This window comes from Leptodactylus fuscus, chromosome 10 (assembly GCF_031893055.1).
Source record: "Leptodactylus fuscus isolate aLepFus1 chromosome 10, aLepFus1.hap2, whole genome shotgun sequence".
Taxonomy (NCBI): domain Eukaryota; kingdom Metazoa; phylum Chordata; class Amphibia; order Anura; family Leptodactylidae; genus Leptodactylus; species Leptodactylus fuscus.
The window spans coordinates 82,747,442-82,761,767 of record NC_134274.1 but is presented as its reverse complement, the minus strand read 5'-3'; the positions used below and the strand labels follow the sequence as shown (position 1 = coordinate 82,761,767).

General features: G+C 48.6%; 1 protein-coding gene across 1 annotated transcript; it reads left to right on the top strand.

Annotated features, from left to right (window-relative positions):
• Positions 1 to 10,182: 10,182 nt before the first annotated feature.
• LOC142219089 (histone H4) lies at positions 10,183 to 10,494 on the top strand. Its single transcript, XM_075288054.1, has one exon. The coding sequence runs from the start codon at positions 10,183 to 10,185 to the stop codon at positions 10,492 to 10,494; it is 312 nt and encodes a 103-aa protein (XP_075144155.1).
• Positions 10,495 to 14,326: the final 3,832 nt, after the last annotated feature.

Sequence of the window (14,326 nt, the reverse complement as noted above, 5' to 3'; positions counted from 1 at the left end):
AGCATAAGTCACGGTTGGGCGGACAAGTCACATTTGCCAGCATAAGTCACGGTTGGGCGGACAAGTCACATTTGCCAGCATAAGTCACAGTTGGGCGGACAAGTCACATTTGCCAGCATAAGTCACGGTTGGGCGGACAAGTCACATTTGCCAGCATAAGTCACAGTTGGGCGGACAAGTCACATTTGCCAGCATAAGTCACGGTTGGGCGGACAAGTCACATTTGCCAGCATAAGTCACATTTCCCGGCATAAGTCACATTTCCCGGCATAAGTCACATTTCCCGGCATAAGTCACATTTCCCGGCATAAGTCACATTTCCCGGCATAAGTCACGGTTGGGCTTAATAGTCGGGCCCAGAGAGATTACCATGAGTGCTATCTCTGGCAGTGGGCTTAATAGTCGGCCCCGGAGGGTCGGCGGTGGGGCTTAATAGTCGGGCCCGGAGAGAGTTCCAGGGACGGTTGTTTGGCAGGGGGCTTAATGGTGGGGTCCGATCCGCCTCCCGTGGAAGCCTGCCTGGGGGAGCGGTGAGGACTCTTGAGGGCCAGCGGAAGGAAGAGGTAGTGCTGTTTTTTACTCCGGCGGAAAGTGCCGGGAGATGTGGAGTTGGAGGGTTGCCCCGAGGCGAGGTCTGCAGGGAGAACCGGGTTCCGGACCGGGCGGGCCTAGGGGAGGCAAGTCGGGCCGGGGCTCACCCTCCTGGGCAGGTCCGAGGGGAGCTTCCCCCTGAGAGAATTTCCACTTCCGTAGACACTTTGTCAAAATTTCAACTTTCAAAATACTTCCGCGGGCCAGATTTCACTCCGGCGATCGGCGGCGTCATGCCTGCGGCGGTGCACCTCGGGCGGTACAAGTCTACCTTGTCTGCTTTAATCCTCTTGATTTCCCGGCACACCAGAGACTCCTTGAGGATCAGACATTCGGATTGCAATTTACTGCAAAGCCTCATTAGCACAAGATTCAGAAAGCCCCTTAAGTCTTACGTTTTGCAGCAACTGTGGTTTTCTTTGATAATAATAATAACAACAACAACAACAACAACAACAACAACAACAACAACAACAACAACAATAATAATAATAATAATAATAATAATAATAATAATAATAATAAATGTATTTATATATCACCAACATATTCCGCAGCACTGTACATTTTGTAGGGTTCAAATACAGACAGATACATAACAAAGAACGTCATTTCACACAATGGGACTGAGGGCCCTGCTCACAAGAGCTTACTATCTATGAGGTAGAGGGGGTGACACAAGAGGTAGGAGGGGCGGCATTGCTTATACAGGGGTCAGACACTTTTGTAATAGAGGTTACTGTCATTACACAAACAAAACTTTATGAGCCATCACTAGTGGTGTCCTGTAACATGTGGATGGAGCTTGGACAAATAAAGTTATCTGGAAAAGACATCATATCATGTGGGGTAATGTGGGAGCGGGGACAGAGGAGGGTTAAATTTTGGGGATTCTAATTATAGCACGGAAGGGTTTACGTTAGAAATTGTGATAGGCCTGTCTGAAAAGATGTGTCGTTAGTTTGCATTTGAAACTGTAGAAATTGGGAGTTAATCTTATTGTCCGGGGTAGAGCATTCCAGAGAAGTGGTGCAGCTCGGGAGAAGTCTTGTATACGAGCGTGGGAGGTTCTGATAATAGGGGATGTAAGTATTAGGTCATTGAGTGAACGGAGAGCACGGGTTGGGCAGTAGACAGAGATGAGGGAGGAAATGTAGGGAGGTGCGGCATTATGGAGAGCCTTGTGGAGGAGGGTGATAACTTTATATTTTATTCTATAATGAATAGGCAGCCAGTGTAGCAACTGGCACAGACCCGAGGCATCGCTGTAGTGTCTAGCCTGATAGATGAGCCTGGCCGCTGCATTCAGAATAGATTGTAGAGGGGAGAGTTTAGTGAGGGGAAGACCGATTAGTAAGGCGTTACAGTAGTCAAGGCGAGAATGAATCAGAGAGACAATAAGTGTCTTTAGTGTTTCTCTGGTGAGGAAAGGGCGTATTCTGGAGATATTTTTGAGGAGGAGGTGACATGAACGTGCGAGTGATTCAATATGTGGGGTGAAGGAAAGGTCTGCGTCACACATGACCCCGAGGCAGCGGGCATGCTGCCTAGGAGTTATAGTAAGGCCTGACACTGCAATGGATATATCAGGGACAGATCTGTTAGATGGTGGAAACAGTAGTAGTTCAGTCTTAGAGAGATTTAGTTTCAGATAGAGCGAGGACATGATATTAGAGACAGCAGAAAGACAGTCACTAGTGTTCTGTATGAGTGCAGGGGTGATGTCACGGGAAGATGTGTATAATTGGGTGTCATCAGCATAAAGATGGTACCTGAAGCCAAATCTGGCGATGGTTTGTCCAATGGGGGCTGTGTAGAGAGAAAAGAGCAGGGGGCCTAGGACCGAGCCCTGGGGAACACCAACAGCAAGGGAAAGAGGGGAAGAAACAGAGCCCGCAAATGATACACTGGAAGTGCGGTCTGAGAGATAAGAGGGGAACCAGGAGAGCGCAGTGGCGTTGAGGCCGACTGAGCGGAGCATAGTGAGGAGAAGATGATGATCAATAGTGTCAAAAGCTGCAGAGAGGTCCAGAAGAATAAGAAGAGAGAAGTCACCATTGGATTTAGCCATTAGGAGATCATTGGAGACTTTTGCGAGAGCCATTTCAGTAGAGTGCAGAGCGCGGAAACCAGATTGTAAGGGGTCAAGCAGAGAGTTAGCAGAGAGATAGCGGATTAAACGAGAATAGACCAGGCGTTCCAAAAGTTTAGAGATGAAGTTTAGAGAGGTTGGAGAAGGTGCGAGGGGAAGGGGTCACTACTGCAGGTTGTAGGGCGAGATGAAGAAAGTAGCTGAGAGACTTCCTCTTCTGTAACAGGTTGAAAAGATGAGAAAAGACAGTCTGAAGTGCGGTTGGTGAGGGGATCAGTACTATGGTAGGTGATGGGATCAATGCCACCTGGGGCTTGGGCAGTTATTTCCTGATGGATCTTATCAATTTTATCATGGAAATACGTGGCCAGGTCATCAGCACTAAGGACTGTGAATGGCGTCTGCACCTTGGCTGTGAGTAAGGAGTGAAAAGTTTCAAAAATGCTTTTAGGGTTGCTGGAGAGAGAAGAGATGAGGGCGGTGAAGTAGAGTAAGAGAACAATCGATGTAATCTTTGTGCAGGGCCAGCTGAGACGTAGTGAGGTCATTATGAGATTTAATTGAAGGATATGCACTTTCTAGAGTAGAGACTCGACTGTCTATATGATGAAGTTCTGCTCTAATATCCTCAAGTTGCTGAAGAACTGGGTCTAGGGCGGCTGACAGAGCTTGTTGTAGAAATGTTCTTAAGAAGGTGCTATCCTCCAGGCGGTCCTGGTCAATATTACTCTCAGCATCCGAGTCATCACCTGTGTCAGGCTCCCTATTGTGGTCAGGCGCCATTTTCAGCGATCCGGCGGGAGATTGTCGATTTTTCTTTCTAAGATACTTTTGCAAGTCACTTTGGAGTTTAGTTTGATTGGGAGTACCAGCGAGGTCTGTGCCTTTGTCTTTATTTGGTTTAACCATCTTGATGGATGCAATATAAGTGAGGGAGAGGGACGAGGTCAAGACTATAACATCTAGCAAACAGAGAGCATCAGTCTAAATGACAACATAGACAAGAGTGTTCTTGGAGATTCACTTAGGTACAGGGAGGGGAGAGGTCCCCAAATATCAATAGGTAAGGTTGACAATCTCAGCGTCTAGGCAGACAGTCGTCCTCTGCAAGCGAGGTATCAGGTATAATTGGGTTCTATGTCTCTTAGTGCAGTAGTGGGGATGATATTCCTGTAGGTAAGACAGCCTTTCCCAATCTTAACTGCTACGACTAATCCACAGGGGAGGTTCGGATGAGACCCTGTTAGAGAAGGCGGCAGGGGGCTGCAGGGGAGGGCAAGAAAGCCCAGGTGTGGGAGTGCGGAAAGAATGTAGAATAACTCTAGCCGAGGACCGTAGATATCGAGGGTCAGGGACACCACTTATGGGATATGAATGTAAAACTTTCCGGAGAGGAGATATAGGGGAGGAGGGTAGCAGAAGGGTTTATTAAAGCAGACAAGGCCGGAGGACCTGATGGTATAAGCGCAAGAGTTCTTAAAATGTGCAGTGACCAGCTGTGCGGTATTATTACGCACATGTACAATACGAGTCTAAAGCTGGGAGTGGTACCTCGACTGTGGAAAACATCTTGTGTGGTGCCAGTCCCAAAGATACCCAACCCGGTGGGCTACAATGACTACCGACCCGTAGCACTGACATCTCACCTGATGAAGGTCCCAGAGAGACTGGTCCTGACACACCTACACCCCCTAGTGAGCTCCGCTCTGGACCCCCTCCAGTTTGCCTATCGGCCGGGCATTGGGGTAGATGACGCCATCATCCACCTTCTTCATAGAGCTCTCTCTCACCTGGAGAAACCCGGGAACACTGTGAGAATATTGTTCTTTGACTTCTCCAGTGTGTTCAACACCATTCAGCAAGGGCTACTGAGGGAAAAGCTGAACCTTGGTGGAGTGGACCATCACCTGTCCAACTGGACCCTAGACTACCTGACAACCCGCCCTCAGTATGTGAGAGCCCGGGACTGTGTGTCTGACACTGTGATCTGTAGTACGGGGGCACCACAAGGTCCAGTTCTTGCCCCATTTCTCTTCACACTGTACACTGCTGACTTCAGGCACAACTCATCCAGCTGTTACTTACAGAAGTCCTCCGATGACTCTGCTATAGTCGGCCTTATCACTGATGGCGACGATAGGGAATACAGAGACTTAAACCTGGACTTTGTTGAATGGTGCCAGCGGAACCAGCTCAGTATTAATGCTGGGAAGACCAAGGAGATGGTGGTGGACTTTAGTAAACGGAGAGGTGCTCCGACCCCGGTGGAGATCCAGGGAATATGTATTGAGATAGTCAGGACCTGTAAGTACCTGGGCGTGCTCCTCACTAATAAACTAGACTGGGCTGATCACCTGGAGGCGCTGCACAGAAAGGGCCACAGCAGACTCTACCTGCTCAGGAGGATGAGGGCCTTCGGAGTCCAGGGGACACTTCTTAGGGCCTTCTTCAACTCTGTGGTTGCCTCAGCCATCTTTTTCGGTGTGGCCTGCTGGGGGTGCAGTCCATCAACCAGGGACAGAAACAGACGTGACAGGCTGATCAGGAGGGCCAGCTCTGTCCTGGGGAGCCCCCTGGACCCAGTACAGGTGGTGGGTGACAGAAGGATACTGTCTGTGGTGACCTCCATGCGGGAGAACAAATCCCACCCCATGTATGGGACCTTGATGGGACTTGGCAGCACTGTAAGTGACCGTCTGCTTCACCCCAAGTGTGAGAAGAAGCTATCGCAGGTCCTTCCTTCCAACCGCGACCGGGCTGTATAATTTACATCAGACCAAGCGAAGACACTCCGCACAGACAACTAAATGACTATGACGATGACCATGAAGTCTTCCTTCTTTCTCTTCCGTTCCTTAGCTGCCATGGACTCCTAGTATATCTTCTCTTCTCAGCATATGTGTGTCTGCGTCTGTATTATATTACTGTGTATTATCCTGTATTACTAGGCTGCTGTAACATGCTGGAATTTCCCCAATGTAGGACTATTAAAGGATTATCTTATCTTATCATAGGTCCTCAAGTGCAGATTAATGTGGCCTGCTACTGTTTCCAACTCCAGGGGAAGGGAGAAATGCAGATTCGGCTCACCTCCATGTCAGGATACGAGTGGGTTAAGCTGAAGGGCAGCTGCAGGCGTCTCAGTGTAGTTGGTCTGTAGCTGCTGCTTCATGCAGAGAGGCAGGCTGCGCTCCAAGATGGGTAGGTCTGGAGCTGGGCGCAAATCACAGCCGGATAGCTGTCCGGCAAGTCACACCCCTTCTTCCGGCAAGTCACATCAGGGGCCGGCCCTTACACTTTAGGCTAGGGATCCTAGTGAGGCCTACTCAAAATGGCTGCCGGGTCTGGGAGAAGAGATCCAGAATCTGAGGTTCCGTACCTCGAAATACCTCCTCTCCAGGCTGCTCCAGAACCAGAAGCAGCTGTGATGTCGCGGGAGATGTCTCCTGCGCTCCGCAGGCCGTGGTGACTCCAGAAGAAGGCAGGCCGCAAAAAAAAACAAAATGGCGGTCGTGACTCCTATGATCAGCTGCCCGGTAAAGTAAGAGAGCTGGATGAAGGCAGTAAGTGGCTGGAACGCGCCAGAGGTCCTCTCCTGGGTCGGATGAGCGGTCCAGAGCTGCGAGGGACTACGCCGGGAGCTGGAACAAGTCGGCAGCAGGTAAGTCCAAAAACAAGATGGCGGCCGGGTCCTGTGGGACAGAAGGCCGCAACAGTTTATATCCTCAGGAGCGCTGTAAAAGTGTGAAATAACACCCCAAAATAGCAGACAGAGGCTTGGAGGAGAGCCTCGGGGTTGTTATCTGTATGGATGGCTGAGATCACCGCCGGTAAGAAACGGATGAAAGTGTCCAAGTCAGGAGCTCACAGCAGATGCGACCGCTCTGGTTGCCGGCTAGCCATGCCCCCTCCCCCTCCCACAGTATATCTATCCCTGTCTCACAGTCACATAGTTCACAGTCTCATATGAACCGAATCTGAAATCCCCCATTCATATGAAGCGGAGGTCACCTGATTCAGCCAGCCAATTACTTTTTCTGACTTTTTTTTTTCGATGCCGTGGTTGTCGTAGTTCCTGTCCCACCTCCCCTGCACAGTTATTGGTGCAAAAAAAAAAAAAAAAAAGAAAAGAAAGAAAAAGCGCCAGGGAAGGTGGGAGGGGATACAAATTTTTAGTGCGTTTGCCGCGTGGTATTCAATTGGAATGGAATATCTTGAGCAGCCTGAATACCAATTCGATGGAACGCTGTTGGCTCATCTCTAATCCCTACTGATCCCTTAGACTGTTAGGACCCCACAGATCAACTGTTTCTCGGAGCAGGCAAATCCCATTATTGTTTAAATGTGGGGCGCTGCTTATTCGCTGTGTTCTTACAACCGCAGTTGTGGGTACTGTAGTTGTACCCTGTTCAAGTGTATGAGATGCCGCTGCAGCACCCATAACCATTTCAAACAAGAATATGTTGTAGGGAGGGGCCCCAGTCAGTAGAACATCCCGTCAGAGGGCCCCCGCATAATATAGTGCCATTCTTAAGTGATATGCAGGTTATTTGGGAGCCACCGCCAAAGGACTGCGAGACAGCACCTGGAATTTGGGACTGTTCTGCTGTATTCAGGAGGGCCGAGAGGGCTCCCTCGCTGCCATAGGGTACAGTTCGGGTTCACTAGTTGTCCTATATTTAAAGTAGTTCTGTGCACAATCCTTTTGGGTGATGTTATTCAGCACCTGCATATGATGTACAGCATTACCTAGAATCGAACAGGAGGGCTGGTGGAGGATGGAGCAATTGGGGAATATATCATTGCCTGTCAGCCATTGCCTGTTGGAACAATCCAATCGGTATTGGCCTAATGGTCATCAGTCTTTGGGGACGGCATTATGTGGTGCGGAACAGGTCTGTGTAAAATGTAGAGGGGTGCAGCATAAGGCGCGGGGCGCCGTACCAGGCGAGACGACGTAGCAGCATACTGCACTATTTTGCCTTTTCTTTTTTTCTTTTTGTTCTCCCCTTATTCTGCAGATGACACCTTCTGTACGTAAACCTGAGCTGTAAAGCCGGAGGAGATATAGGCAGTGACGGTGACGGCTCCTACAGGTTTATGTTTGTGTAAAGACAGTCACCACTATTACAATATTGTCTGACCCCTGTATAAGCAATGCCGCCCCTGCTACCTCTTGTGCCACCCCCTTTACCTCACAGATTGTAAGCTCTTGCGAGCAGGGCCCTCAGTCCCATTGTGTGACGTGACTATTTCTTTGTAATGCATTTTTCTCTCTGTATTTGAACCCTACAAGTTGTACAGCGCTGCAGAATACGTTGGCACTATAAAAATAAAATGTATTATTCTATTATTATTCATCATCTGTTTTCCCTTAGTCCTAACAACAGCACAAGCTCCTTTTAGTTCATTCTGTTCATGCCCCTCTTCATGGGGCGTGTAGCACAGCGTCGGATGAGTACGCAAGGCAGAGTGTCAGGAGATGAATATGAAGAGGGGCGTGAAGAGAATTAAGAACTAAGGGGCGGCGAGAGGTTATGACGTGGGGGTGCTCGGAGCAAGAGGGGCAATCCCCCTGAGTTCCATGAGCGGGATTTGCATACTGCAATAAACAGATTTTGACAGAAACAGCAAAGAGGAGAAGAAGAGACTGGAAGGTGGGAGTAGAATGGCCTTTTTAACCCCTTCCCGACATGCGCCGTAATAGTACGGCGCATGTCGGGTCTGTAACTATGGCGACCGCTCGGGAGACGGGCGGCCGCCATAGCCGCCGGGTGTCTACTGCTTTAAGGCATTAACCCCTGCGGCGCCACGGTCAAAGGCGCCGGAGGCGCCATTTTTCCGGCGACGCATGGGCGCCGCCATTTTGCCGGTGGTCGCCTGCTCCTGGAGCATGCTCCAGGGCCGACGTCACGTTGGCATGACAGCCGGGAGCCTTTACAAGGCTCCCAGGCTTGTCTGCAAATGCTCTCTTTTGCAGGCTGGTCTATGCAGCCTGCAAAAGAAAGGATGATTTTTTGCTTTAGCATTGCAATGCATTAGTGATCAGACCCCCTGGGGTTCAACGCCCGTAGGGGGTCTAATAAATGGGAAAAAAAAAAAAAATAAAGTTAAAATAAAAATAAAATAATAATAATAAAACATAAAAAGAATTACAAATTCAAATCACTCCCCTTTCCCTAGAACACATATAAAAGTAGTTAAAAACTGTGAAACACATACATGTTAGGTATCCCCGCGTCCAAAATTGCCCGCTCTAAAAATCTATAAAAATATCTTTCCTGTTCGGTAAACGCTGTAGCGGGAAAAATAGTCAAAAGTACCAAAGTGCCGTTTTTTTTTTTCACTGTTTTGATTCCGATATAAATTGGAATAAAAAGTGATCAAAGCAATAACATTTCCCGAAAATGGTAGAACTAAAGAGTACACCCGACCCCGCAATAAAAGACGCCATACACATCTCTCTACACGGACGTATAAAAAAGTTACGGCTGTCGGAATATGGCGACTTTTAGAAAAAAACAAAACAAAACAGTTTTGGAATTTTTTTTAAGGGGTCGAAATTTAAATAAAACCATAGAAATGTGGTATCCCTGGAACCGTACCGAAACACAGAATACAGGGGACATGTCATTTTGGCTGCACAGTGAACGCCGTAAAACCAAAGCCTGTAAGAATGTCGCAGAAATGCATTTTTTCTTCAAATCCACCCCATTCTGATGGTTTTTCCTGCTTCCCAGTACATTATATAGAATAATTAATGGTGGCATCAGGAAGAAAAATTTGTCCCGCAAAAATTAAGACCTCATATGGCTCTGGGAGCGGAGAAATAAAAAAGTTATGGGGCTTAGAAGGAGGGGAGTAAAAAACGAAAAAAAAAAAAAAAATGCCATTGGCGGGAAAGGGTTAAAGACGATCGTCTAACGACAGAACTAGAGCCCCGGTAACCGTCCTATGTAGTATCTGTGCGCCACCTGCTGGCTGGGATCCGTATATACAGGGTCTCCCGAGCTGTGCCGTTTGTTCCCCGCGCCCCCATCTGGATCAGCGTGGAACTGCACAGCCCGCACCCGGGGTTCACTATAGCTGCAGCCTCGCGGCGATTACACAAGGATGCCCATAGGGGGCAGAGAGGAGATACCGCAGCCGGGAGAAGAATTAGATCCGGGGAGGAGGGGGTGCGGCTCCGGAATACAATAGTCCTATTGACAGAGAAGAAGGTCTGGAGCAGTGAGAACAGCGCCCTACATGTTATCTAGTAGGCCGGCTAGATGGAGCCGCTGACCGCTGACCCTCGGCAATGGGAGAATGAGCGGGAAATTCAAAGTGATCCATTGTCTTGTGTCAGCCAATCAGCGCGAGACAGAGGAGGGGCTTGTAGGAGTCACGCCGAAGAATTACGTCATCAAAGCAGGGTTCTCCTTCTGGTCCGACCACTCTCTATATAAAAGGCGGCTGTGCGGAGGGACGCTTGTTCTAGTCTGTCAGCAGCACAGAAGATGTCCGGTCGCGGTAAAGGAGGGAAAGGTCTCGGCAAGGGCGGTGCCAAGCGGCACAGGAAGGTGCTCCGGGATAACATCCAGGGCATCACCAAGCCTGCCATCCGCCGTCTAGCTCGCAGAGGAGGCGTCAAGCGCATCTCCGGTCTCATCTATGAGGAGACTCGCGGTGTCCTGAAAGTCTTCCTGGAGAACGTCATCCGTGACGCCGTCACCTACACCGAGCACGCCAAGAGGAAGACCGTCACCGCCATGGACGTGGTGTACGCGCTCAAGCGTCAGGGCCGCACTCTTTACGGCTTCGGAGGCTAATTCCGCCGCTCCCCGACTCTCTACTACATAACCCAAAGGCTCTTCTCAGAGCCGCCACATCCTCCTGAGAACAGAGCTGTCCCCGCCACCCACCTCTCCTCTGCCTTGTAGGGGCTGCAGACGCCTCCTGTAGGCTGTAATGTCATCACTGCTGGAATACTGGAGAGAGTAGGGGGGGCGGAGCTTGACCGCCGAGCGCAGTGGTAGCATGTGCCTGTAGCTCCGCTGCATATTAAGCACATAGAGCGTCTCGTAGCTTCATTCCTGGGGAGAAAATGGGCAAAGCTGGCAGAGACAAGGGGGGTGACTTACCTGGCACGCCGAAGATAGCGAAGCAGCAGTCCGACTTGCAGAAATTCCTCCATAAGAAGAGCCCGCATGCTCGCAGCCGTTCTCCCAAGATGGCGCCGGCGGGCGCGCATGCTGTGGCGCCCGTGTTCGGCTCCGATGTGGACAGTGGAGGAGAAGGAGATAGCGATGAGGGAGCGGCGCCGATGATTTCCAAAGCCTTCCTGAGGAAAGAATTTCACCGAGCTCTACAACAGGCTCTCCAGCCGGTAAGGATGGACTTGGCGGACATTAAATCTGATTTGGCCTCACTAGGCCGCAGAGTGGAGGTGACGGAGGAAGGCTGCTCGAGTCTCACAGCGCATGCGAGGGCGTTGGAGATGGTGGTCGCCTCGCAGAAAGATCAAATAGACCGGGCTCTCACCCTCCTGGAAGACCAGGAGAATAGAAGTAGGAGGCGAAACGTGCGGATAAAAGGTATCGCGGAGGAGTGTGCTCAGGAGGACTTAAGGGACAGAGCTATGGCCATCTTTACTGCTCTTTTGGGCCCAGATCGTGCTTCCTCTGTAGTAATAGAAAGAGTGCACAGGGCTCTACGCCCCAAACCAAAATCTGGAGATCCCCCCAGGGATGTATTGTGTGGACTCTTATCCTATGTGGATACTCAGGATATATTGTCAGCTGCGCGGGCTAAACCCGATTTTGTTTTTGAATCTGATAAACTGTCCCTTTATCAAGATCTTGCGCCCTCTACTCTGGCGAAGCGTCGACAACTCAGGCCTCTCTTAGAGGTATTGCGCAAGATGAATATTGCATATTCCTGGCTATACCCCTTCGGACTGTCTATCCAGTTTAAGGGACGTCGCTTGATTGTACAATCTCCTGCTGATCTCACAGTAGTCTGGGAATGTCTAAATATAACTCCGTTAGATATACCATCCTGGTTACCTACGCCTGATTTATCAAAGCTTCCGGAGCTGCCCCCTCCCGATACATGACCGCCTGCTTCTCGACTTAAGTCACCGAAATCTAGAAGGGCGCTGCACAAGTCCTTATCCTCGGTGTGAGCGAATTGTCTAGGCAGATATGTTGGACTGGCTGTAGTCTAGAGACTTACATCTATCCTTATCCTGCTTACAATGCCTGTGCACTGTTTAGAGGGATTCGTCATCGGGACCCGATTTCTGTATTGCGATACAACCTTGTTTAAGACATGAATAACCTCATTTACGTCTGTAATCCGGTGAAGAGATCGCTGTTTTTGTTGTTTTCATGTCCTATACTGATATTAATGTCTGTTATTATTACATGTTATCACACGTTGGCCTAGACTCTTGCCCAGCTTACTTTTTCTCCCGAGTTCAGGGAGCTTAGTTATAATACAGGTGGTGGCTATCCATTTGACGCTGGTAGGCTATCGGATACTTCGGTTCCGGGTTTGAGTTGAGATTGAGTTACTTATGTATCCCAGCTTACTTAAGAGATAGATGCTATCTATAGATTACTTAGCTCCTTTCTAGTTTTTTTTTTTTTTCTCCTTTCTCTCTTAATCTTTAAGCTTTGATGCTGGGTGTCCCGGCTCTAGGAGCCCGCCTTGTTATCTGTTACATTAGCTATTTAACTATTCTATTGTGTCCTTGTATCCTGCAGGTTTGATTATTAATCTCTTTTTTATGGCTTTCACTGAGACGTTGTGTGTGCTTGCCGCACCAAGTTCTTTCTCCCCATAGTCACTCGTCTCTGGGTAGTTTGCGTCCAGAGATCTAGTTGGCTATACTTCCTTTAGGCAGGGAGTGTTTGTTCATTAGCAGCGCCCGTACAGGCCGGGGCGCTTCTTTGCAGACCAGCTGGTCATCTTTATTAATAGCTTGTTTTATTTGATTGTTCTGTGTCCTACCCCATTGTGATACCCCTTTGTCTTTGTGTGTTTGTTTTTGCCCCTTTGATCCTTTGTCCTCTGTTGTACTTCTATTGTTCCCCCTTGTTCATTCTCCTACTTCTTATATCTCTCTTCTAGACTACTTCCCCTACTTCTACTTCTACTTCTACTTCTTCTTCTTCTTCTTTTACTTCTCCTCCCTCTTTTTCCTCTTTCTCCTCTCTTCCCTTTGCAGAGTTTTTGGACAGGCCCTCCACCCACGAGTTCCGCTCCGATGGCGGGGACGACGGTGACCTCCTATAATGTCCATGGCTGGAACGCTCCTGAGAAGAGACACAGTGTTCTTCTCCTGCTACAAAAGTTGAATACGAAGGTAGTGTTTTTGCAGGAGACACATTTTAAAACTGGTAGAATTCCCAAGTTGCCTACAAATTATTTTTCTAAATGGTACCATAACCCGAGTAGTTCTGGAGCTTCTAGGGGGGTGACTGTCGCTTTTCATCATTCCATTCCCTTTGCATGCGAACAAGTTTATTCAGATCTCAATGGGAGAGCACTATTTGTAAAGGGGAAAATTGCCATGGATGCGTACACGTTTGTAAACATGTATGTTCCGACCTCAGGTCAGATATCTTGGCTAGTGGAGACTTTTGAAAGATTACGATTGTTTGCGGAAGGAACCATTGTTTTTGGTACTGATTTAAATATAGCTTTGAATCCACTGTTAGACTCTTCCAGTGGAAAATCACAATTGTCGCAAAGAGCCCTTAGGAAACTGCACCTACTTCTCCAAGATCTAGACTTAGTTGACATATGGAGACTTTTACATCCATCAGTCAAGGATTATTCCTTTTATTCGAATCCCAGGTCCTCCTACCAGAGGCTTGATTATGTATTTGTTTCTAAGAAGCTAGTCCCTTACTGTAGGAAGGCACAGATTGGCCCGATTTCCCTATCAGACCATGCTCCAGTGTCTTGTGCCATACGATTTCTTCCCCTTCCTCGTGCAGACTTCTCTTGGAAGTTAAATGAGAGACTTCTTGATTCAGCTGAAGTGCGTGACCTGATATCCAAACACCTGTCGGAATTTTTTAATATAAACCTCACTGGAGATGTCAGTCCCACGGTAGTGTGGGAAACCCACAAACACTATATAAGAGGTATCCTGATCGCACAGGGAGCAAAACAGAAAAAGCTGCAGCAGCAGAAGATTGATTCCCTGCTCCGTCAGATCTCTGAGTTAGAGAAATTACACAAGCGCACCCAAACTCTGTTACAACTTCAGAAGTTGACAGATCTTAGGACGGAGTTAAAAGATATTTTGGCAGCAAAGGCAGCTAAGCATTTTTTGAACTACAAACAGAAATTGTACTCACATGGTAATAAGGGGGGCCGTATGATGACCTCCCTGATTAAAAAGGCTCAGGCAAGGACGTACATACCCTCCATTCGTACTTCTGCTGGTTTAGTCCTGTCTAACACCTCCTCTATAGCTGAGACGTTTAGAGAATTTTATACATCCTTGTATAATCTAAATCCTACTGATACAGTTGAGGCTGCGGAGTTGAGGAAGGTGGCTATCACTAAGTTTCTATCTTCCCTGTCTTTACCCACTATAACCAAAGATCAGGCTGAGCAGCTGCTGGATCCGATTTCGGAGGCAGA